A 26,526-nucleotide genomic window follows, 5' to 3' on the forward strand; every position below is an offset into this window, starting at 1 on the left:
TGACATTAGCCCCACCAAAGAGCCCGGGTAGGCTCCAGTGTTGGGTTGCCTCAGGCAAAACAACCAACAGGGAGGGAACCCAGCCCCACCCAGCAACAGTCAAGTGGATTAAAGTTTTACAGAGCTCTGACCGCCACAGCAACAGTCAGCTCTACCCACCTCCAGAGCCTCCCATCAAGCCTCTTAGATAGCCTCAACCACCAGAGGGCAGACAGCAGAAGCAAGAAAAACTACAATCCTGCAGCCTGTGGAACAGAAACCACATTTACAGAAAGATAGACAAGATGAAAAGGCAGAGGGCTATATACCAGATGAAGGAACAAGAAAAAACCCCAGAAAAACAACTAAATGAAGTGGAGATAGGCAACCTTCCAGAAAAAGAATTCAGAATAATGATAGTGAAGATGATCCAGGACCTTGGAATAAGAATGGAGGCAAAGATTGAGAAGATGCAAGAAATGATTAACAAAGACCTAGAAGAATTAAAGAACAAACAAACAGAGATGACCAATACAATAACTGAAATGAAAACTACACTAGAAGGAATCAATAGTAGAATAACTGAGGCAGAAGAACGGATAAGTGACCTGGAAGACAGAATGGTGGAATTCACTGCTGCGGAACAGACTAAAGAAAAAAGAATGAAAAGAAATGAAGACAGCCTAAGAGACCTCTGGGACAACATTAAACGCAACAACATTCGCATTATAGGGGTGCCAGAAGGAGAAGAGAGAGAGAAAGGACCAGAGAAAATATTTGAAGAGATTATAGTCGAAAACTTCCCTAACATGGGAAAGGAAATAGCCACCCAAGTCCAGGAAGCGCAGAGAGTCCCATACAGGATAAACCCAAGGAGAAGCACGCCGAGACACATAGTAATCAAAGTGGCAAAAATTAAAGACAAAGAAAAATTATCGAAAGCAGCAAGGGAAAAACGACAAATAACATACAAGGGAACTCCCATAAGGTTAACAGCTGATTTGTCAGCAGAAACTCTACAAGCCAGAAGGGAGTGGCATGATATACTTCAAGTGATGAAAGGGAAGAACCTACAACCAAGATTACTCTACCCGGCAAGGATCTCATTTAGATTTGATGGAGAAATCAAAAGCTTTACAGACAAGCAAAAGCTAAGAGAATTCAGCACCACCAAACCAGCTCTACAACAAATGTTAAAGGAACTTCTCTAAGTGGGAAACACAAGAGAAGAAAAGGACCTACAAAAACAAACCCAAAACAATTAAGAAAATGGTCATAGGAACATACATATCGATAATTACCTTAAACGTGAATGGATTAAATGCTCCAGCCAAAAGACACAGGCTTGCTGAATGGATACAAAAACAAGACCCATATATATGCTGTCTACAAGAGACCCACTTGAGACCTAGGGACACATACAGACTGAAAGTGAGGGGATGGAAAAAGATATTCCATGCAAATGGAAATCAAAAGAAAGCTGGAGTAGCTATACTCATATCAGATAAAATAGACTTTAAAATAAAGAATGTTACAAGAGACAAGGAAGGACACTACATAATGATCAAGGGATCAATCCAAGAAGAAGATATAACAATTATAAATATATATGCACCCAACATAGGAGCACCTCATTACATAAGGCAATTGCTAACAGCTATAAAAGAGGAAATTGATAGTAACACAATAATAGTGGGGGACTTTAACACCTCACTTACACCAATGGACAGATCATCCAAAATGAAAATAAATAAGGAAACAGAAGCTTTAAATGACACAATAGACCAGATAGATTTAATTGATATTTATAGGACATTCCATCCAAAAACAGCAGATTACACGTTCTTCTCAAGTGCGCACGGAACATTCTCCAGGATAGATCACATCTTGGGTCACAAATCAAGCCTCAGTAAATTTAAGAAAATTGAAATCATATCAAGCATCTTTTCTGACCACAACGCTATGAGATTAGAAATGAATTACAGGGGAAAAAGCATAAAAAACACAAACACATGGAGGCTAAACAATACGTTACTAAATAACCAAGAGATTACTGAAGAAATCAAAGAGGAAATCAAAAAATACCTAGAGACAAATGACAATGAAAACACGACAACCCAAAACCTATGGGATGCTGCAAAAGCAGTTCTAAGAGGGAAGTTTATAGCTATACAAGCCTACCTCAAGAAACAAGAAAAATCTCAAGTAAACAATCTAACCTTACACCTAAAGAAACTAGAGAAAGAAGAACAAACAAAACCCAAAGTTAGCAGAAGGAAAGAAATCATAAAGATCAGAGCAGAAATAAATGAAATAGAAACAAAGAAAACAATAGCAAAGATCAATAAAACTAAAAGCTGGTTCTTTGAGAAGATAAACAAAATTGATAAGCCATTAGCCAGACTCATCAAGAAAAAGAGGGAGAGGACTCAAATCAATAAAATCAGAAATGAAAAAGGAGAAGTTACAACAGACACCGCAGAAATACAAAGCATCCTAAGAGACTACTACAAGCAACTTTATGCCAATAAAATGGACAACCTGGAAGAAATGGACAAATTCTTAGAAAGGTATAACCTTCCAAGACTGAACCAGGAAGAAGCAGAAAATATGAACAGACCAATCACAAGTAATGAAATTGAAACTGTGATTAAAAATCTTCCAACAAACAAAAGTCCAGGACCAGATGGCTTCACAGGTGAATTCTATCAAACATTTAGAGAAGAGCTAACACCTATTCTTCTCAAACTCTTCCAAAAAATTGCAGAGGAAGGAACACTCCCAAACTCATTCTATGAGGCCACCATCACCCTGATACCAAAACCAGACAAAGACACTACAAAAAAAGAAAATTACAGACCAATATCACTGATGAATATAGATGCAAAAATCCTCAACAAAATACTAGCAAACAGAATCCAACAACACATTAAAAGGATCATACACCACGATCAAGTGGGATTTATCCCAGCGATGCAAGGATTCTTCAATATACGCAAATCAATCAATGTGATACACCATATTAACAAATTGAAGAATAAAAACCATATGATCATCTCAATAGATGCAGAAAAAGCTTTTGACAAAATTCAACACCCATTTATGATAAAAACTCTCCAGAAAGTAGGCATAGAGGGAACCTACCTCAACATAATAAAGGCCATATATGACAAACCCACAGCAAACATCATTCTCAATGGTGAAAAACTGAAAGCATTTCCTCTAAGATCAGGAACGAGCCAAGGATGTCCACTCTCACCACTATTATTCAACATAGTTCTGGAAGTCCTAGCCACGGCAATCAGAGAAGAAAAAGAAATAAAAGGAATACAAATTGGAAAAGAAGAAGTAAAACTGTCACTGTTTGCAGATGACATGATACTATACATAGAGAATCCTAAAACTGCCACCAGAAAACTGCTAGAGCTAATTAATGAATACGGTAAAGTTGCAGGATACAAAATTAATGCACAGAAATCTCTTGCATTCCTATACACTAATGATGAAAAATCTGAAAGAGAAATTATGGAAACGCTCCCATTTACCATTGCAACAAAAAGAATAAAATACCTAGGAATAAACCTACCTAGGGAGACAAAAGACCTGTATGCAGAAAACTATAAGACACTGATGAAAGAAATTAAAGATGATACCAACAGATGGAGAGATATACCATGTTCTTGGATTGGAAGAATCAACATTGTGAAAATGACTATACTACCCAAAGCAATCTACAGATTCAATGCAATCCCTATCAAATTACCAATGGCATTTTTTACGGAGCTAGAAAAAATCATCTTAAAATTTGTATGGAGACACAAAAGACCCCGAATAGCCAAAGCAGTCTTGAGGGAAAAAAACGGAGCTGGAGGAATCAGAGTCCCTGACTTCAGACTATACTACAAAGCTACAGTAATCAAGACAATATGGTACTGGCACAAAAACAGAAACATAGATCAATGGAACAAGATAGAAAGCCCAGAGATAAACCCACGCACCTATGGTCAACTAATCTATGACAAAGGAGGCAAAGATATACGATGGAGAAAAGACAGTCTCTTTAATAAGTGGTGCTGGGAAAACTGGACAGCTACATGTAAAAGAATGAAATTAGAATACTCCCTAACACCATACACAAAAATAAACTCAAAATGGATTACAGACCTAAATGTAAGACTGGACACTATAAAACTCTTAGAGGAAAACATAGGAGGAACACTCTTTGACATAAATCACAGCAAGATCTTTTTTGATCCACCTCCTAGAGTAATGGAAATAAAAACAAAAATAAACAAATGGGACCTAATGAAACTTCAAAGCTTTTGCACAGCAAAGGAAACCATAAACAAGACGAAAAGACAACCCTTAGAATGGGAGAAAATATTTGCAAACGAATCAACGGACAAAGGATTAATCTCCAAAATATATAAACAGCTCATTCAGCTCAATATTAAAGAAACAAACACCCCAATCCAAAAATGGGCAGAAGACCTAAATAGACATTTCTCCAAAGAAGACATACAGACGGCCAAGAAGCACATGAAAAGATGCTCAACATCACTAATTATTAGAGAAATGCAAATCAAAACTACAATGAGGTATCACCTCACACCAATTAGAATGGGCATCATCAGAAAATCTACAAACACCAAATGCTGGAGAGGGTGTGGAGAAAAGGGAACCCTCTTGCACTGTTGGTGGGAATGTAAATTGATACAGCCACTATGGAGAACAATATGGAGGTTCCTTAAAAAACTAAAAATAGAATTACCATATGACCCAGCAATCCCACTACTGGGCATATACCCTGAGAAAACTGTAATTCAAAAAGACACATGCACCCGAATGTTCATTGCAGCACTATTTACAATAGCCAGGTCATGGAAGCAACCTAAATGCCCATCAACAGACGAATGGATAAAGAAGTTGTGGTACATATATACAATGGAATATTACTCAGCCATAAAAAGGAACGAAATTGAGTCATTTGTTGAGACGTGGATGAATCTAGAGACTGTCATACAGAGTGAAGCAAGTCAGAAAGAGAAAAACAAATATTGTATATTAACGCATGTATGTGGAACCTAGAAAAATGGTACAGATGAGCCGGTTTGCAGGGCAGAAGTTGAGACACAGATGTAGAGAACAGACATATGGACACCAAGGGGGGAAAACTGCGGTGGGGTGGGGATAGTGGTGTGCTGAATTGGGCGATTGGGATTGACATGTATACACTGATGTGTATAAAATTGATGACTAATAAGAACCTGCAGTATAAACAAACAAACAAAACAACTAATACTAAACTTTCATTGGGTTATTTGTATGGAAATATGTTAATATAAATGTTTCAGACATTACATGAAATTTCTAAAAATCTTATATGTTCTGGTATAATGTTATAAGTCATAATCCTAGTTATTACTTTAAAATGTATATCTCAGAAATAACTAATTTTCTTGTCAACTGCATTATTATGAACTTTCATCCAATCTTTAACCGTGGTCATTTTTAAGTGTTTTGTCATTTACAGACAGTTCTGGGTGTACTCTGATGCTTTTGTAAATATGTTCCTATAAAAGGGTTTCATCTTCAGGAAATTCATGGAAAAGACTCTGACAAGTACAGGTTTCTGGTACCTGACTGTACTGCTGAACTGAATGAATAAGCATTTTCAGAACTCTAATGAAAAACTGATGAGCTCATAAAAGTGCTAACAAAAGATCAAGATGAAAAAAAAAAAAATTAATTACATGGGACTGAGTGAACTGATGAGGATGAGTATAATTTTTGTGACTTTCTGGTTGAATTTAAAAAAAGAAAAAATCCCACAAGAACTCAGAGGCAAAGAATATAGAAATCAATTTTCACTGCAAAGTAAAGGAGCTGTTGCAGTGGAGGATTACTGGACTGAATGTCAATATTATGACATAGTATGAGTGTGTTTCATGTTTGGTAATTGCAATCATTGTTGCTTTTGTTGTGGTCATCCATGTACAATGCTTGGTGTCAGTCTATTTATCTCTTGTAAAAATAAAATACAGTGTGTGTGGGGAAAAAAAAAAAAAAATCCAAAGGTAATATTTTAGCATATTAGAGACATCTGATTAGTCATTTTTTAAAATACAGCAATATAAAATCTTTTATTTTCCTAAAAATAAGATGTAATCTAAAATTTCCTAAAAGAGGTCCAGTACTAACTTAATACCTCTATAAGCCATCAAAAGGTCCCCCAAACCCCAATATTTTAGCATTCAACTGACATTTCTCATACAGTGCTTAGTACCAAGAAGAGGTACAGAAAGCCTCCTCAGATTTTCCTTCAGGAGATAAAAGTCACCAAATGTATGGGTCAAATAGCCACCCATTTGGGACATATTCTTTAGGAAAATCACTCAATCTATGTATTTTGGATCTCTTCATTGTGAATTAATGTTCCATTCAGGTATGTTCTGGAATATAGAGATGAACAACAACAATAATATGTCCTCTAACATTAAGGAATCATTGTTCATGTTTTCAGGCTTTTTCTCTACCTAAATTTAGCAAAAACTATGCCTTTTTATGCTATGGAAGCTTACCAGCTTACCCAATTACTGGTCCTAGGAACTCTTCAATCTTAGTAAACCTAGGGACATTTCTGTCCCTTGGTGGATCACACTTATTATACCCTTCAACAGATGTTACTGGTACTTACTGAGAGTGACACTATTTGAGTCTTTCAAAACAAAAACAAAACTGAAAATTCAATGACTTCTGAGACTCCTACAGGAGTTGCAAAGCTTTTATTCTTCTGACTGGTTAAAAATTAATAGCAGTTTGAAATTGCCTTAGGAAAACCACCATCATGCATACTTAAACCACCTGCCTCTATCTACCTTCGGTACTGAATCCATCCACACAAGGTGACTTCTTGGCCTAAGTGAGAAGAACGCAACTCTCCACACGTGTTGGTCCGGGCAACAAAGCTACTGAGTTCTTAAAGAAACAAAAAAAAGTAAGATTAAAAATATATCATTTGCACATTGTTTGAGAATAGATTCTCAAATCATACCATCTTTGGTATTTCATGTCAATGGATGAAATTTATAAAGTTGAAGAATGTAATCAATCACTATTAAATTTACCTGCAAATGTGTCAAAAGCCATGTGAATAACTGTCAAACGTAAATTTTTGCCTTGTGTTAAGAATCTAAATATTTTTGATCACCCAGCATCTGCATTGACCTAAAACGCACTGTTCTTAATAGTGCACATTTCTTCCCCAAATGAAACAGGATCTTGGGAATTTCATAAATTTGGTGGTGCAGTAACTGGTTTTAGTATGAATCTAGAGTGAAATAGTCACTTGTACATTTGAAAACCCTATTCAAAGTATTCTCAAGTATGAAAGAATTTTTTAGGCTTCTTATTCACAGCATGAGCTTAATGAATAGCCTATTCATGTGGTTACTTTTCTGCTCTTTTTAAATTCCAGGGAGAAAACTACATTATAAGAAATGAAGAGGGTGAATGATGTGCTTCTACACATAAAGCTATCCAGTCGAGACTAGGGGAAAAATGGAATAAGCACTCTTGCTGCAGAGAAAAGGAGGAAGGGCTGTTCAGAGGACAAACCTCCTCACTATATTCACCTGGAATTCTCCTCTGTGAACTCAGTACCAGACTTCGGGAGAAAGAACCCCAGATCAGCTGTGTGGTCCTTCTAGTGGGTCTGGATAAACCCCTGTACAGCCGACTTAACCAACAGAACATGTTAGAGCCGCAGGATGGCGAGACGCTCAGGAATCTCACGCTGCAGGTGTTGGATGGCGGTCAAAAGTCAGTTTTGGAAATACACACAAATCCCTTAAAATATTAGTAGTTCCCACTCTCTTATATTTAAGCCCTTGTCCGCTGAACATTCAAGAGCTCGTGTCGGCAAACTAGATAAATCTGCAAAGTCTTTGGGGCCTTAGGGGAAGTTGGGTAGGGGAAAGAACTTTTAAAATCTTTGTCCCCTCTTAACGCATCCGTTTCACTTCTATTAACAAACAAAGCTTCGGCCTGAAGTGACAAGCGTACGATTCCATACAGCAGCCAAGGCGGGACACCGCGGCCACGCAGAGGCAGCACGGGGCCGGTCAGCAGGCGCACGCCCTTCCCATCCTTCCACGCTTCCCCGAAGGTTCCCGCGGGCAGAACCGGAAAACAGGGAGGAAAATCAGCCCCGCGTTTCAAATCTCCCAAACCTGGTGGCCGACCTCGGGTCTTCAAGAAGGAGGAATGCAAGCAAATCCAAAATGTTTCCAGGGCCCGAAACCACACACAGATCGCCGCTGGGAGCCAAGCACTCCTTAACCCACCCCACGAACAACCAAGATTACGGTGGAGGGAGTCAACCAGTCAGAACACAGGAAATGCCGCCATCTTTACTACGGGCGGAAATTTGAAGGACCGCTCAGCACCGGTAGAAAAGCGCGGAAGATTAACTCCCCGCGATTAGGAAAGTAGACGATAATGGTTAGAGCGCTCCCGTGCCCTCAGTTAAAATGGCAACCGTAGTTGCTTCACTGACTTGAAATCGGCGCCATGGAGGCGTCTAGCGTCCTGCCGCAGAGCTAGTCGGGAAACGATTTTAAACTGAGGAGGCGGCTGAACGTAAGGTTGCTGCTTCTTAACGGCGGGATTTTGGAGCTGGCGTTGGCCCCTGAGGGCTCAGGTGGAGAGGGGCGAGTTGGGACACACTGTCCCTTGCCCTTTCCCTCCGTGGGCTGAAGCAGACTCCGCAGGAGCGAGGGTCGCGGAGCTGGGTGGCTGAGTCAGCGGAAATGTCCCTCCCGGCGTGAAGTGTCGGGCTCGGCTGGCGCCTGCGGGCGCGGAGATCTCCTTACTGGGCCCGTTTGCGTCCGTCGTGAACCCACCTGTGCTGGAGCGAGAGGGAATTTGGGAGCGCCAGGGGTTCCTCCGGACTTACTCTTCGCTGTCATTTTGGCGGCTCTTTTACTAAAGGGGATTTCAGTTTCGACGTAGCTTTGGATCCAGACTTGAAGAATGATTCGTGAAGGGAATGGTTGACAGCGTCATCACGGCATTTTATTGGTAAGATGCTTTGTTATTGGTCCGGGCGTGGCAGTAAACTTTGTGTTTTGCCCTGTTGTGTGGTCGTTATCTTTACAATACTTGGGGGTTCAGATGTGTTTCACACGACCTGCTTAGCATTGGCGTTAGGTGACGATGTACAAAAGTGATTTAAGTCAGGGTCCCTTCCTTCACGGACTTAGCACAAGAAAAACAACTGAGTTGTAATTGTGTGTTCTGAACTGCAAGTGCAAGAGGAATTGGCCGGAGAGCTAGCTCTGTGGATACTTGGAAGCTTCTCCTGAGGAGATGAAACTTGAAGGATAGATTGGATTTGGTCAGACAAATGGGTGTAGAGAAGTAGTCTTAATTGGCAATAGGTTGAATAAAAAAGTCCGGGAGCAGAGGCAAACATGACAGGCATGAAGAGCAGGAGGGTGAGGAGCAGCCTAGGGGAAGGGGTGCATGTTTGGGGGTAGGGCAGTGGCTCTTAACCGTTTAAAGAATCATCTCCTGGACCTTTCTTCACCCCCTTCTCCCACCAGATACACACGCATACACCATTTTGCATCCAACCTCAGAGGGCTTTTAGATTTTGGAAAGACCCTTTGTCCATGGATCTTGGGGTAAGAACTAAAGTAGTAGAAAATGAACCTGGATAGGATCAGATAATATGATCAGGTGCCTTGAAACCCAGGCAGAGAAGTTTTGGCTTCATTTATTTAGAAGATGTGTGGGAATTGTTATGGGATCTCAAGCAAGGTAATGACAAGATAAAAGTGGTGTCTATGGAGAAACTAGTCATGGACTGGGGAGAGGGGTTAAGACTGGGAATAAGGTAAGTGGCTATAATTAAGAATGCAAGTGAAGGCCAAATCTGAGAGGGCTAGTATGTATGCTTTTAAGAAATATGTCAGAATTTGATGCTAATTTGGATGTAAACGTGAAGTTGAGGGAAGAGTAAACGATGACTAAGGAGTATTTTAAGGGGCAGGGAGGAAAATGAGAAGGAAGAGTGGAATTATTACTGAGAAACAGGGTAGTTGGAAAGGAAAGATTGGTTGTGAAATAATGTTTAGCTTTGAACTTAATGAGTTTGAGGACACAAAAGTTTAATGTTTTACGGGAAATTGGAAATGCAGGTGCAAAGGTCTGAAAATAGAGATTTAGGAGTCATATGTAGAATGAATGTTATCATATGGAGAATGAGTGATTTCAGAGTCTGGGGAGACACGTACTGTTGGGACTGGAGGAAAGATAGGAATCAGCAAATGAGTCAGAAGGAACCATAAGAAACAAGGAGGAGAAATCATTGAGTGTCTGAAAACAACAAGGTAACAGAAAGTTTAGAGGAGTAAGGATGAGCAAACTTGATGAACCAAGTATTTGGCCGTGGTTTTTGCAAAAATATTATTGGTAATCTTCAAAAGTGCTGTGTCTTTATAGTGATGGTTTCATAAGAGAGGTTGCTGAAGATTTCCAATAAAATATTTATTAGTAAGTGGAGGCAATAGTTGTATACCATATTGCCAGGAAATTGGTCTCAAAACGAATGAGACGGATAGGATTTAAACAAAAAAATTTTAGTGTTAGGAATACAAGAATATGCTTGACAGTGGAAGAAAAGTATCCTGTGAAGTAGAGATTAGAGATGATAGAGGTTTGAAATAAACATGGGAGATGGTGCCCAAGGGAAGTGTGAAGGGACATGGAGATCTAGAATATTGGTTGATGGATTGGCTTTAGAAAGCAAGTAAGAGGACCTCTTTCCTTACAGTTGGAAGGAAGAATATTAGGACAGTAAAATATTAAGTCAAGCTATATTTTTAACCTCTTAATTATCTGGCAGGGCAAAATTACACATTATTGAGTATGGAGTGAGAAAGTAAAATAGGTATAAACCATTTTCTAATCTTTAATGCATGGATTGGGCTATTTCACATTACTGCAGTATTAAATTACTCAAGGGAAATGTTTTCTCAAAACCAGTCCTTTCAGAGCTAGTAGTCTTTCTCTCACCTAGATAGACTTTAAAATCCTTTTGGAATTCATAGAATTTCTCTTTTAAGGAGTCAAATTTAGTAGGGCTTATTTTGCCTTGAAATTGATCCCTATTGAAAGGCAGTGTGCAAGAAGGAGGTAAGAGCACCCACTCTGGTGTTAGACTGTCTCGGTTCAAATTCTGGCTCTGGCATTTTTAGCTGTATGACTTTGGCAAGGTATTTAATTTCTTTATCTTCCTATCTGTCAACTGGGAATATAATAACCCACCTCATACAGTTGTTTGAGGATTAAATGAGACAATATTTGTTAAAGGGCTTAGAAAGTTACCTGGCACATGATGAATACTCAATAAATGTTAGCAGTTATTCCAAATAACAGATTTGAAAGAAACATTCAGTGTAGATGGGCCTGATTAAAATTCCATTTTGAATAGACAATTCTGTACGCATTTAAAGCCAGACTGTTTTAGAGTAGCTGCTATTTAAGTTGTATGGTATATGATCTTTCTCTGGGCATTATCTGAGTTTTGAGAACTATATATTTAATTTATGGAGTTTTGTGCAAGATATAGAGTGTGTCATACTTTGACATGATGAAATTTAAATATAATGATAAATAAAGCTCTTCATTTGTGAAAAAAATTTTTGAAAGGGTAACTGTGCCACTACTTGGGAGTAATTTTTATAACTTTTAAATCATAATTCCTTTCAATTTTGGAGCTCCATGAAATACTTCTGTTCAATTAAACCAATACTTGCTTAACAATTAAACAGCATTCAGCATTATACTAGGGTAATTATACGAGAGAAATACAAAGAGCATGATTTCAGTCAAAGTAGTTTAGTTTTGCTGGGAAGAGAAGAAATGCACACCAAAAAAATAGTACAAGGAAGCAGATGAATTCGGGCCAAAATGAGTGGTAGAGACTAGGTGATTGAAGAGAGCTGTGTGGGCTGGTGTATTATTAATCTCCAAAGATTTTGTAGAATATTCTCGAGGGATTTTGTTAGACTCATTTAGAGGGCTTTTGGGCTTTTTCAGAATATTTACCCCTGAGGATCTCATTCTGTACACACAAACACACACACACACACTGCTTCCCAGAATGAGCCACTGATACAGACACAGACAGAAGTGTGTAACATAGGTATTCTGGGGGGAAAAAGGTTAACAAAACCCTACTGTTTGAAAAGGGATCAAATTCACACATGGTTTTAATGGAGGTGGAATGAAAAAAGAACACTTGAGATAGGGAATACAGTTGATAAGCAAACACATGAAGACAAGAATGTGTTTATGTCTAGGAGAAGTAGGATAAGGACAAGCTGAATTATGAGTTATGAATACCCAGCAGAAGAGTAGAATTTATCTCATCACTGTAAAGTTTTTTGCACAGGTGACTAATAATAAAGTACCATTTCTGAAAAATGGATTACCCTCAGATATGGAACATTTAGTTGTGGTAATAAGACCTGGCTAAGGAAGTAGCTTTGGGAATGGATAGAGAGACTGAGGAAGGAAAAATTCAAAAGAATGTGCTTAATGATTGTATGTTAAAAAATGAAAGTGGGAGACTACTTAAATAAATTTAAATTAACTTAGAAAATTGACAGGAATTTGAAAATGGACCAGCTACCTTTCGGAAGGAGGACAGAAGGAGTTGAATTTAGTTTTGAACATAACTGTGTTTGAGCTATCTGAAAGATGTTCATAAAAATAGCCTATAGCCAATGAGAAATATAGGATTTGATTAAAAAGTCAAAATGGGGCAGGGAGTAGGAGGGAGAGAGAAAGAATTCCTTTATAGTAGATAGAGGAATCAGTGAAACTATGAGCATGAATCAACTTTTTAGTGTTTAGAATTCTGGTTTTATTTCTTTTTATGTAGACCATGGATTCTTATGATGCACCAGAATCGACTCCTAGACAGTGTGCATCCTCAAGGCTTAAAGATTACTTTATAGGTGCCACCCCTCTGCAAAAACGATTAGAATCAGTCAGGAAGCAGACTTCATTTATCCCGACTCCACCTCGAAGGAAAATTCCTCAGTGTTCACCACTGCAGGTATGCTCTTTGTGTTCCTTTGTGTTACTAATGATTGAGAATGTCTGTGAATGAAACATTTCAATTGTTGTTACTATTTATAGTATTTTTAGTATATTCTTACTCCCTGTGGTAATAAAATAAATGAGAAACAGCTATAACAATTATTCACACTATCAGTACCATATGTTTTTTAACCTTTTTTTTTTTTTTTTAATTCTTTCTCTTTATGTACTAGCTTTCAGAATAATGCTAGGGGTTGGTTTCCTAGCATTCTCCAATGGTGACAAAGTTTTTGTTTTTTTGGTTGATTTTTTTTTTTTTTAATTTTTAATTTTATATTGGAGTATAGCCGATTAACAATGTTGTGATTGTTTCAGGTGCACAGCAAAGGGACTCAGCCATACATATACATGTATCCATTCTCCCCCAAACTCCCCTCCCATCCAGGCTGCCACATAACATTGAGCAGAGTTCCCTGTGCTATACAGTAGGTCCTTGTTGGTTATCCATTTTAAATATAGCAGTGTGTACGTGTCGATCCCAAACTCCCTAACTATCCCTTCCCCCCTGGTAACCATAAGTTCCTTCTCTTAAGTCTGTGAGTCTGTTTCTGTTTTGTAAATAAGTTCATTTGTATCATTTCTTTTTAGATTCCGCATATAAGGGATATCGTATTTCTCTTTCTCTGTCTGACTTCATTTAGTATGACATCCTCTAGTTCCGTCCTTAACCTCCTTTAATTTGGGACGTTTCCACAATATTTCTTTGTCTTTTATGACATTGACATTTTTGAAGAATATGTTTCCTCCTCTTCCCTTTTTAAATAGAATATTCCTCATTTTGTATTTGTCTGATGTTTTCTCAAGATTAGATTGAAATTGTGTATTGCTGGCTGGAATACTGTATAGATCGTGTTGTATCCTTTTGGGGAATAACATCTGGTAGCACATAGATGATGTTAATTTTGATCATCTTGTCAACGTGTTGCCCAATAATTACTGCTTTATTCCCCCCTGCAACTAATAAGTGGTCTGTGGGGAGACACTTTAAGATAATACAAATATCCTGTGCCTCATCAAAATTTTGCCTCACATTTAACATCCTTCATCCATTGATATTTTTTGCCTAATCCCATCTTTATGGTGATGGTTGAAAAATAATGATTTTCCATCTCTGTTTGCTCCATATTTACCAACCAGCCTTTGGCATTCTATTTTAGGCCCTTCTCATTTCTATTCCATTTATTTATCTATTTATCAGTACAGATTCATGAATTCCTGTTTTTAAAATTTTTCTAATTCTTTACTAAATTATTTTCATGTTTATATTGTTCCAGATTTGTCTGGTGGCAACATGCTCTGTTTTGATCATTCATAAAAAAACCCTGTGTATAACATTAGTAATTTGTAATTTTACTGAACTATGAAATAAAACCTCAGTCAATACAAGTTTTTTTGTTGTTTTATAAATTTATTTAATTATTTATTTATGGCAGCGTTGGGTCTTCGTTGTTGTGCGAGGGCTTTCTCTAGTTGCAGAGATTGGGGACTACTCTTCCTTGTTGTGGAGCACGGGCTCTAGGCGCATGGGCTTCAGTAGTTGTGGCTCCAGGGCTCTAGGCACTCGGGCTTCAGTAGTTGTGGCTCGAGGGCTCTAGAGCGCAGGCTCAGTAGTTGTGGTGCATGGGATTAGTTGCTCCGTGGCATGTGGGATCTTCCCAGACCAGGGCTCGAACCTGTGTCCCCTGCATTGGCAGGTGGATTCTTAACCACTGCACCACCAGCGAAGTGCCGTCAATACAAGTTTGATGGATGCTTTTGAGTCACTTAGCAAGGAACCTGGCTGATCAGTCACCCACACCTTCCTTTTAACTTTTTCTTGTCTGTGTGGTGGGTCTAGTATCTTTTGGCATATGAGAAAATTTTTGCTTTTTTGTGAAAACTTTTTTAAAGAAAAATTACTGGGGCTTCCCTGGTGGTGCAGTGGTTAAGAATCCGCCTGCCAATGCAGGGGACACGGGTTCGAGCCCTGGTCCGGGAAGATCCCACATGCCGCTGAGCGACTAAGCCCGTGCGCCACAACTATGGAGCCTGAGCTCTAGAGCCTGTGAGCCACAACTACTGAAGCCCGTACGCCTAGAGCCCACGCTCGACAACAAGAGAAGCCACCGCAATGGGAAGCCCGCGCACCACAACGAAGAGTAGCCCCCACTCACCCCAACTAGAGAAAGCCCGCGTGCAGCAACAAAGACCCAACACAGCCAAAAATAAAATGTAAATAAAATAAATAAATTTAAAAAAAAAAAAAGAAAAATTACTAGTCCTGGTAATGAAAGTTATGGTTCTTAACCAGAAAACAGAGATTGTATATAAATTAAAGACTGGAAAAATAAAAAAACAAACATTGCAACAGTAAAAAAAAAAAAAAAAAGACTGGAATGTCCAGTTCAGTGTTTCCTTTTCTCTATGATACAAATAATTTTGCCAGATCTTTTTTTTTTTTTTTTTTTGGCCGCACCATGCGGCCTAAGGGATCTTAGTTCCCAACCAGGGACTGAACTCAGGCACTGGCAGTGAAAGCGCCAAGTCCTAACCATTGGACTCCCCCTTTTTTCCCCCAAATCTTTTGATAGTAATAAGAAAAAAGTTCACAACTTTTCCATGAGTACTCTAGTCAGAACAAATATTTTTGTCAAGTGGACAACTGTGGTGAAAGTTCCAAAAGATATTTGGGACTGTGCAAGTATGGATTCTATAGAAAAGTTCAATTCAGGATAAAACTAGGAGCTTATGTGGGGGTGTATGTGAAGACCCTCAGCACTGCCATAGTGCCAGTACAAATGAAGTGTTTTGATTTTAGTGGTCCCTGTGATTCTAATAGAGCCTGGCCAAAATACTCCCACATATCTTTTTATTTAATCTACTGAATTAGAGTGATGGAGTGAATTTACTGCCAAACAATTTTAGAAATTACTAAATTAAAACCAATCAAATTAGATGCTCCAGGAATACAGTGGTGACTATTTTTAAACTCTATAATTTGAAGTTTCTAAAAGTCAAATATAACTGTTCATCCAATAAATATTTATTGAACAGCTGTTCTAGATGACATTGTTCTAGGTGCTAGAGATATAGTAGTGAATAAAATAGGCAAAATTCCTGTTCTCATCAAACTCATACTCTAGTAGTGAAGACAGTAAAAATCAGACAAGTACCTAATGTCAGATAGTAATAAGTGCTGTGAAAAAAATAAAGCATGTTAAGGAGATACAGAGTGACGAAGCTGGAATGGGTGCAGGTGCTACTTTAGATAAGGTGGCCTCTTGAGTGACATTTGGGCAGAGACCTGAATGAAGGAAAGGGACATGCCATGTGAACACCCTGGGAAGAACATTCCAAAGGGAAAGTACAGCAGATGCAAAGATCAGGTACCCAGTAATGGCTTTGTTTTAAATATTTAAGATACTGTGATTAAGTTCTTAGTTACTAATGTTTCCTAATTCTTAAACTTCCTTTGTCTTGATTTTTTTTTAGGAAGATGTTGATCCTCAAAAGTTTGCATTCCTTCTGCATAAACAATGGACTTTATATAGTTTAACTCCCTTATATAAATTCTCCTATACTAATTTCAAAGAGTATTCTAAACTTCTGAATGCATTTATTGCTGCTGAAAAGCAAAAAGGACTTGCTGTGGAAGTGGGAGACGACTTCAACATCAAAGTGATTTTCTCTACTCTCCTGGGAATGAAAGGAACACAGAGAGACCCTGAAGCATTTCTTGTCCAGGTATATCATATAAGCAGTACTTGCTTCCTAGGAGAAAAGAATGTGCGTTGTCTTGGTTTAGAAATTGTGATATTTTCTTACTGTTTTTAAAATTCTTAAGCTTGTGATTTATAACCTATTTTATGTCTTGTTTGACCAAATTATAGTAATTAGATATGACCAACTTAAAAAAAAAGTTTTTTTCCTTTTACAATATAATCATGTTTATTTTAGAAAACTTAGAAAATACATAAAAGTACAAAGAAAGAGAGAAGTTTGCGCTGCAGAGAAGTTGGGATTCTTCTCCTGGAGCTGGGTAAAACCTACCCCTAGCTAGGGCTCCTTCCTTCTTTCCTTCCTTCCTTCCTTCCTTCCTTCCTTCCTTCCTTCCTTCTTTCCTTTTGAGGTTCTTGGCAGGCGAACCTCTGCTCTCTGTGGGCCCACAGATCTTCTACTTACACAACCCCAAAGACTTGTAGGCTTGAGGAAGTGAGGCTCCATCTGTTTGTGGAAATTTCTCTCAGTAAACTAGTGCATGGTGGTGACTCCAGAGTTTCATCCATAGTCAATATAGTGGGAAATTCTAAGACTTACGACTCTTTTCAACATGAACTTCAGGATTATATTAGAAAGCAAAGAGCCAGAGGATTACAACCAGAGGTTTGCTTTAGAAAGGGGACAGAAGACTCTGTGTACAGAGAAAAGGACCACACTGCACCTAGACCTCCAATGCTGGAGCAGAGATTCCCCTTCAGGAGGCCCCACAAGTCCCCCAGTTCCTACAAAAGGCCGAAAACAGTGGAAAGCCACTTACCCACACTGTCCAATATTCATCACGTCCGGCAAAGACTGGAACCTGTAAATCACTGTCAGAAAAAACACGACCATTTCTTCAATAACCAGTGGTTTCCAAGCCCACCTGTGCAAGGAATGACCACTGGCCCCCACACAGCACAACACAGAGAAGAGGCCAGCTGCTTCTCAGAGGACCACACCAGTGTCCATCAGGCAGGAGATCAAGACGGACGCTGGATGGGAAGGTCCAGGGAGAGGACCAGGGAGGAGGAGGACGTGGCGATGAGGAGCAGGTATCGTGGAAGAGGAAGCACCACAGGGATGAAAAGGATGAAGATTCCCACAAAGAGAACAGGAGGAAGGCCAAAGTGGCGCCAGGAAGCACAGAGAAGTCCAAGTACGGAAAGAAGAGCACCCATGATTGGGACACCATGAAGGAGGGAAGAAGGTCCAGTAGAGAGAAGAAGCATCCTGGCAAACATAGCACCCAGGAGTGGGACTTGTGGGATGAAGCTATCCTCGGTGGTTCTTACTGATGCTGGAGATTTGGGACCTGGATATTAAATGATTTGGATCTGTTGGAAAGGCTGGATTAAATGGTATTGAAGCAATTCAATAGCCATACTTCAAAGAAAATAAAATTAGATCCCCACCTATATCAGACTCTGTTCAAATGTAAAAACCCAGTTGGTTTAAAGATGTCAATTTAAAACCAAAATAGAAAAGTATTAGAAGTAAATATAGGAAAATTGTTTTCAATCTTGGAATATGAACGGCTTTCCTGAACAAGACATGTTAGCCAGGGGCCATAAAAGAAGAAAAAATAATACATGTATTTGCAAAAACACTTAAACTCTGCATGTAACAGAAGATTTTGTTGTACATTTTCTTTTTTTTTAAAGGTTTTCTTTTTCTCTTTTTTTTTTTTTTTTTAATTTATTTATTTGTTTATGGCTGTGTTGGGTCTTCGTTTCTGTGCGAGGGCTTTCTCTAGTTGCGGGAAGCGGGGGCCACTCTTCATCGCGGTGCGCGGGCCTCTCACTATCGTGGCCTCTCCCGTTGCAGAGCACAGGCTCCAGAAGCGCAGGCTCAGTAATTGTGGCTCACGGGCCTAGTTGCTCCACGGCATGTGGGATCTTCCCAGACCAGGGCTCGAACCCGTGTCCCCTGCATTGGCAGGCAGACTCTCAACCACTACGCCACCAGGGAAGCCCTGTACATTTTCTTAAAAACAGAAATTAAAAGCTATGCATTGTGCATATGCATTGAGCAGCTCCAGAAAGATACACGAAACACTGGTAACTGGGCTCTGGGGGCAAGAACTGAGTTGGGGGAGGCGGGTAGACAGAGGTAGCTGGTAGACTAACTTTTCAAAGTGTACATTTCTATTTTGAATTTTGTACTATATGAGACTACTACCTTTCCAATAAATAAATATTTTAAAGGTAAAAAACAAAAAAACAAAAAAAACAAAGAAAGTTAAAAACCACAGTTTAACATTTTGGTATACATCTATTTGTCAATAGACAATCTGAATAGGCCTAGTCCTATTAAAGAAATTGAATCAATAATTAATAACCTTCCAAAACAGAAAGCAACAGGTCCAGATGGGTTCACTAGTGAATTCCACCAAACGTTTAGGGAAGAAATTATACCAATTCTCTACAATTTCTTTCAGAGATAGAAGCAGAGGGAATGCTTCCTAATTCATCCTATGAGCCCAGTATTACCCTAATACCAAAACTAGACAAAGACATTATAAGAAAATTATAGACTCCATCATGAACCTAGATATATCTGTTTGGCTGTCTGTATCTATTAAAATTGTGACCATATTGCCCATACTTCTGCATTATGGCTTTTTTACTAATAATCAGTGCTGTAGATAGTTACTCATGTCATTTTGAGTAAATGTAAATGTAAATTTTACATTTTTGTAAATTTATCTCTATAATTCTATGGTTTTTAGTGGGATTAAAATCCTAGAAGTAGAATTTTAGCAAAATAACATTGTTACATATTGTGATATGTCACACCAAGTTACTCTCAGAAATGTAACATTTAACATTCCTTCCTATATGTAGTATATAAAAGTAATATGACTGTCCTTTGATTTATTAAGAAACCAGATTTATTTTATTATTTATGCCTGCTCCTTCTGTTTCTGCTAAATTAACTCATTTTAGTCATTGATAAATTCTGAAACAGTTGAAATTTTGTTTATTTGTATAGATCAGGGGTTAGCAAACTATGGCCTGCTGCTTGGCTTTGTAAATAACGTTTTATTGGAATAGAGCCCCTTTCATTTGTTTACATATCATCTATGGCTGTTTTTGTATTACAACAGCAGAGTTGTAGTTGCTACAGAGACCACATGGCTTGCAAAGCCTAAAATATTTACTATCTGGCCCTCTGCAGAAAAGGTTTGCTGACCCCTGGTATAGATCATAGTATTGGCAAGGATCTCAGGATTACTGGGATTAGGTTCAGCTGCATGTAACAGAAAGTCTAAATAACAGTGAATTAAAGACTATAGAGGTTTACTTGTCTTTCAAAAAAGTGTCCAGGGGTAAGCTTTTCCAGGCTGGTAAATGATTCATGAAATTATTAATAATCTAAGCTCCTTCTGTCCTCTCTATCATCCTTGGTGGCTTCCCTCCTATGGTCACACTATAATCTAAATTGGCTCCTGGAACTCTAAATACTATATGTAAGTTTAAGGCAAGAAGTAGGAGGAAGATGGGAAAGTCAGACAGGATGCCTGCCACTGAGTAAATCTTTAACGAGACTTGCTGACACCCAACAGTTACTTCTCTTTACATCCCAGATGGAAGGGAGACTAGAAAAAAATTTTTAGTGGGTACTTTGCCACCTCAAGTGAAAGCACTGTTTTACTGTGGAAGGAAAAATATATACTGGGTAGATAATTAGCAGTCTCTGTCAAGTTGAAGCAGTTGATGCCCAAAGAAGTTACATGGTTTGCATGTCATCAGGCAAGCAAATATTTTTGTGAGGAATAGAAATGACCTCTTGAATTCCTAGTATAGTGTCCTAATAGTTTTCTAATTAAATCTCATTTCTTGCCAGGGTTACAGGACTTATAGGTTATAAAAGCGTGATAGACGTAATACATCTGGCTTTAAGGTATTTGAAAGTCTCATAACTTCTTGAACAAGGAGAAAAATGGCAAAAATAATTGTTTAAATGATTATCTCTAAAGGGATATAATATAGGGCTGTGATCTTCACCTTGTCCTGGTCAAACTTTAATTAAAACTTCTATTAATATCTGGAAGGTATGTTTGTTATATAATTTACAAATTTAAAGTTTGAGGGGTTAGTCAATCTGCTGGAAAATATAATCAAGATTCTAAAAGATCTGAATGGATTGACACAGTGGGCCAAATTGAAAGAGATTAAAACTTTAATAGGAATAAGTTTACTGCCTCAATGTGAGTTGGGGGGGATTTACCTATTAATAGCAAAAATGAGTATGTAGGGCTAATTTATGTAAAGCTGTCAACTAAAAACCAGAAATCTACTATTAAGATTATATTAGTAGGAGTATAATCTAGGTTAAAGGTGGTGACAGTCCTGTAATCAGACCTTTTTGAAGTAATTATGTTCACTTATGAATGACTCCTTTGCCAAAGAATTTCAGAGAAGAGTGTCCAGATAGTGTGAACACTTGAATGTATGTCATAGAAGGAATGGTTGAAGAAACTGGAGATGTTGACCATAGCAGTATATATGATAAGGATCATCAAATATTTGAAGGGCTTTTTCTGTAGAAGAGAGATTAGATTAGATTTCATCTACATGCACGTAAGGAAGAAAGTAGGACCAGTGGTTGGAAACTATGGGGCCTAACATGTGAAAGAACATTTTAAGTGGATAGACAGAGCTGCCTTAGGAAATAGTGACATCTTCCTCAGTGGAATAATTCAAGCACATCGGATTTGGTGACCTTTTACAGTCCCTTCTAAAGGTTTTTTTTAAAAATTATTTATTTATTTTTGGCTGCGTTGGGTCTTTGTTGCTGCGCGTGGGCTTTCTCTAGTTGCGGTGAGTGGGGGCTACCCTTCGTTGCGGTGCACAGGCTTCACATTGCAGTGGCTCCTCTTGTTGCGGAGCTCTGGCTATAGGCGCGTGGGCTTCAGTAGTTGTGGCTCGTGGGCTCTAGGGTGCAGGCTCAGTAGTTTTGACGCATGGGCTTAGTTGCTCCATAGCATGTGGGATCTTCCCGGATCAGTGCTCGAACCCGTGTTCCCTGCATTGGCAGGCAGATTCTTAACCACTGCGCCACCAGAGAAGTCCCCTTCTAAAGTTGAGATTTTTGTTTTCCATTTTTTTGGTCTTTATTGAATTTGTTACAATATTGCTTCTGTTATATGTTTTGGGTTTTTTTGGCCAGGAGGCATGTGGGATCTTAGCTCCCTGACCAGGGATCAAACCTGCACCCCCTGCGTTGGAAGACGAAGTTAAAGTTGAGATTTTGAGACTTTTTTTTTCAGGGTACTGTACCTGGTTATACCATATTGGCACCCCTTTTTGCATTTTGGTTGCACCAAGATCTTGCCATATACCATGTCTGTCCTAATAAAGAGTATTAGGAGAAAGGTCAGTTAACTTGATACACCCTAATAATGATCAGGGAGACTATTACCTCTGTGGTTTTTGGCAGGTAATACTACATATCTTCTTATTTTTAAATGTACTAATTAATGCTGAGAAGATGCACTTTAGGAGTAGATGTACTTTTGAATTTAATGAACCCGTTTGATTTTTCTTCATAGATTCTGTCAAAATCTCAATTGCCATCTGAGCACAGAGAAGGTAAAGTGTTGTGGACTGGTTGGTTCTGCTGTATATTTGGAGACAGTCTTCTGGAGACTGTTTCAGAAGATTTCACCTGTCTACCCTTATTCCTTGCAAATGGTGCAGAGACTAATACAGCCATAATTGGAACCTGGTTTCAGAAAACTTTTGACTGTTATTTCCGTCCCTTAGCAATCAATGCGTTTAATCTTTCCTGGATGGCTGCTATGTGGACTGCATGCAAAATGGACCATTATATGGCTACTACTGAATTTCTTTGGTCTGTACCCTGTAGCCCTCAAAGTCTGGATATTTCTTATGCCATACATCCAGAAGATGCAAAAGCTTTGTGGGACAGTGTTCACAAAACACCTGGGGAAGTTACCCAGGAGGAAGTTGACTTATTCATGGACTGCCTGTATTCACATTTCCATAGGCATTTCAAAATTCATTTATCAGCCACAAGATTGGTTCGTGTTTCAACATCTGTAGCTTCAGCACATACTGATGGAAAAATAAAGGTTAGTTTGAGCAAATCTAGTTAAGTAATTTTTCCTTATTGTTGCATAGTTTTCAAAATGTATGGCAATTGTATTTTCCACATTGAAGAAACACTTTGGGATGTCTGCCAGTTGACGACAGTAGAGAGATTTTATTTTATGCTTTATAAATGGTTTACTAAAAAGTCTTAAGCCTTCTATATGCAGCTTTATAGTGGAAGGATACTATACACTGTGTGCCCATAGACTTTGGTAATAATATGACTTATTCTGTAGTAACTTTGAAATTTTCAGAATTTTCTTGTCAACTTTGAAATAATTATCAGAGTAACAGAGGATTTTGTGTGTTAGATAAGAAAATTAGAGTAGAAACACAGAACTAAAATATCATCTTTATATTTTAGGCTTTTGTATCCCTACTGGGAAAGAAATAATAGAGACATTGTTTTAGTGTCTATGAAGGCCTTATTAGAGAAAGTATCAGAAATAAACTGAGAAAAAAAAAAACAACTGAGAGTAGGCACCTAAATATATTTAAGTGTATTATATTAATATATTTAAAATATATTAAAATACAGCCACAATAAACACTCATGAATATTGGTCTTGTCACTGTGCTAGGAGTTTAACATACTTTAGTCTTTAGAGCAACGCTATAGTTAGGTGTTTTTACCTACATTTATTTTATTTTTAAAACAAGGAAGCTGAAGCCAAGATAGGTTTAAGTGACACATGCAAGATAGCTTAGTAAGAGGAAGAGTCAAGATTTAAACACTTAATCTCTTAGGTTCCAAGAAGTTCATACTCTATCTTATAAGCACTATTTTAATGCTTTTCAGACTGGAGGTCACAATGCAGCAGTAGGTTAGGAAGTAATTTGATGGGAAGAAACCAGCTTTAAAAAACAAAAGAAAAATAGAGTGGAAAATATAAAAATGAGAATATATAACATGTAATAAGGATATGCATTTGCTTGTACTGGGTCATGATGTTAAATTTATTTCTTACTATGGTTCACAGTAATAAATTTGAAATATTATACTATTCCATCTTACTTTGACATTATAAAGAAATAAATTTACATTTTAGCACCTCAGAATTCAATTTCATGAAGTCCTTATATTTTAAAATTTTATTTCCATATTCTCACATTCTATTAATAAACTACATTTAAAAACTATTTTATATAATGTGTTCTTATCCATCTATGAATATAAGGGTGGCCCTGTTTTATCTGGTCTATTCTAAGGGCCTCTCGTAAGGATCTAAGACAGTAACTGTGGCTCCTAGGTTCAAATAATGCCATGATGAAGGTAACATTTATCAAGCACTAACTGTGCCAAGCATTATTAAGCATTTACACATATTGTCCCATTTAGTTTTCACAACAACCTATTTGCATAGGTTGTAAAGAGGAAATTGTGGCACAGAGGATAAGTAGGCTCCTTCAAGATCACACAGCTAATAAGTGGAGTTGGAATTTAAACCCAGTCATCTGACTCAAAAGCTTATGCTTTTAACTGCAACACTGTACTGCCTCTCAAAAGTTTGAAATTAATGTATTAACCAGGTTTCTGCCTCTGCTTCGTTTCTACAAGACACTTTGGCATCATATATCCCTTTGAGAAGAAGGAAGCTATGGAACTCTTTCTAGAAAATGTAGACACTCAATTTGCATATAAGTCTAAGGGGTTCATAGATACTCCTTCTTCCCCCTTCTCTTTAGGCAGATAGTTAGCTTATCCATGGAAGCCAGGATAAATAAGAACCCTAGTCTAATTCCATCTAAGCACCATTGACTAGTAGTTGTAAATTTATTAAAGTCAGTCATCTTTATTAAGTAAAGTCTATTTGACTTAGAACAGCAATGGTTTGGGTTTATGTTCATAGCTTAGCTTGTAGATACGGAATTTAAAATAAGCCTGGAATATTTATCAAATATCAAACTGCTTTGCTATAAGTAATTGTATTTTAATTTTAAATGTCTTTTTTTTTTTTTTCAGATTTTGTGTCATAAATACCTTATTGGAGTGTTGGCATATTTGACAGAACTGGCAATTTTTCAAATTGAGTGAGGCCTTGTGGGGACTATAAGTTATGGATTATATACCTTTTTCTCATTGACTATCTGCCTGATTGCTCTGCTGAGGGGGACTGCAGGAGAAATGGGCATCTGTGCATCTGTTTTCCTCACAGTGCCTTGGAGTTACCCAGATGAAAGCCAAGAAGGATCTAGAAGAACAAAGAAGGTGGTAGTGGATGAACCACAGCCAGGTGCTTGTGTAATATAGTCCTGGTCATCTGGGATGCCAGTCTCTAGAATGTGCCGAGTTATTAATTTGTTGGCCATCTTTCTAAAAAATATATAATGTTTTATTATGTCAAAATTTTTAGGATTCAAATGAGATACCTCTAATATTGAATATTTCTGGTTTGTATCTTTAAAACCTTTAATCCCTAATTTTAAGCATTTTAGACTTGTATTCAGAGAGAATTTCTATGTTCTACAGACATTTTCCTAGCATCATTTTGCTGTAGAGAACCAGCAATCAAAATCCTCCCCAAAGGAAACTAAAGTTACTATACATTTTTTAAGCCACTAATATGCTTCTGTTTTTAATGCTGTTTAATTCTTATTGCAATGTTGAATTAAATATTCACTTTTAAAAGGAAGCCTTGTGTTTATCAGTGTCTTGGTGACAGATCTTTAATAAATATCTCAGCAATGGGAAGTCAAGGCTTTTTCTCTAGCACAAAGGTTACACAACAACTATATGGAATCATACAAATCGTAGAGTTGAAAGGCAGCTGTGACTCTCTTTTGAGGGCAGGGATTATATTATGTAATTTTCATGTCCCTAATTTTGTTTTAGCACAGTGCTTGCTAAATATCTGTAGATTAAGTGAATTAATTTTAACCAACTCCTATATTTTGCAGATGAAAACTACAAAATTGCACAACTTAGATGTGCACAAGATGTTATATCTAAAACTCTTCTTTTTACTCACTGAGCAGAGGAAGATGTTGTTTTACTTTAGAAACAATGTTTTTTAAAATCTTCTTTGAAAGAAAATAACTATAATAGGCTGTGATTCAAAAACAAGGACTAACTTCTGGAATGGGGTATTATTTCACATATACTAGGCACAGCAGAAGTAGTGAAAAAAGCATGGGCTTTGGAGTCAGACATTCATTCATTCAACTAAAATTAAGCTCCCACTGTCTACTCGGAATTGTATTGGGTAAAAAGAGATATAGTAGTGAAGATAAAAAAGATCCCTGTCTTGTGGAAATTATATTCTAGTAGAGGAAGGCAAAAGATAAATAATTTCATATGGAGATAAATGCTATAAATAAGGCACTGCAGTGTGAAAAAGGGTGACTGGGATAGTGCCTACTTTATATACAGTTGTCAAAGAAGGTCTCTCTGAGGAAGTGACATTTGAGCTGAGTCCTGAATGATGAGAGGGAACCAGCTGTTTGAAGATCTGAGGAAGCATGTGCTAGGCAGGTGAAACTGCAAGAGCAAAGGCCTTGAGATAGGTAAGAGCTTGGCTTA

The 26,526-nt window shown here is 37.9% G+C and overlaps 2 protein-coding genes across 4 annotated transcripts in view; one reads left to right on the forward strand and one right to left on the reverse strand.

The window, feature by feature from the left end:
* DARS2 (aspartyl-tRNA synthetase 2, mitochondrial) overlaps window positions 1-8,378 on the reverse strand; it is a 31,497-nt gene extending 23,119 nt beyond the window's left edge. Inside the window, exons 1-3 of one of the 3 annotated variants that reach the window (XM_061185692.1) lie at window positions 8,223-8,378; window positions 7,614-7,774; window positions 6,858-6,957 (exon numbers count right to left, since the gene is read on the reverse strand). In XM_061185692.1, coding sequence (XP_061041675.1) covers window positions 6,858-6,957; window positions 7,614-7,734 — 221 coding nt within the window. In that variant the 5' untranslated portion in view covers window positions 7,735-7,774; window positions 8,223-8,378. Of the gene's footprint in view, window positions 1-6,857; window positions 6,958-7,613 lie in introns of all 3 variants that reach the window. The other 2 variants (XM_061185693.1, XM_061185695.1) reach the window with 2 other exon arrangements.
* Window positions 8,379-9,013: 635 nt separating this feature from the next.
* Window positions 9,014-25,041, forward strand: CENPL (centromere protein L). The gene is made up of 5 exons (XM_061185696.1): window positions 9,014-9,060; window positions 12,932-13,108; window positions 16,624-16,875; window positions 22,445-22,987; window positions 24,970-25,041. Exons 2-5 carry the CDS (start codon window positions 12,935-12,937, stop codon window positions 25,039-25,041), a joined length of 1,041 nt encoding a protein of 346 aa, XP_061041679.1. The 5' UTR covers window positions 9,014-9,060; window positions 12,932-12,934.
* Window positions 25,042-26,526: the final 1,485 nt, after the last annotated feature.

Source organism: Eubalaena glacialis, chromosome 3, assembly GCF_028564815.1.
Source record: "Eubalaena glacialis isolate mEubGla1 chromosome 3, mEubGla1.1.hap2.+ XY, whole genome shotgun sequence".
NCBI lineage: Eukaryota > Metazoa > Chordata > Mammalia > Artiodactyla > Balaenidae > Eubalaena > Eubalaena glacialis.

Excerpts from the sequence above, each read along its gene's own strand:
- CENPL (XM_061185696.1), top strand. The coding sequence starts at position 12,935 with ATGGATTCTTATGATGCACCAGAATCGACTCCTAGACAGTGTGCATCC. Across the intron at positions 13,109-16,623 it reads CTCAGTGTTCACCACTGCAG|GAAGATGTTGATCCTCAAAA; the intron begins GTATGCTCTTTG and ends ATTTTTTTTTAG. Across the intron at positions 16,876-22,444 it reads CTGAAGCATTTCTTGTCCAG|ATTCTGTCAAAATCTCAATT; the intron begins GTATATCATATA and ends TTTTCTTCATAG.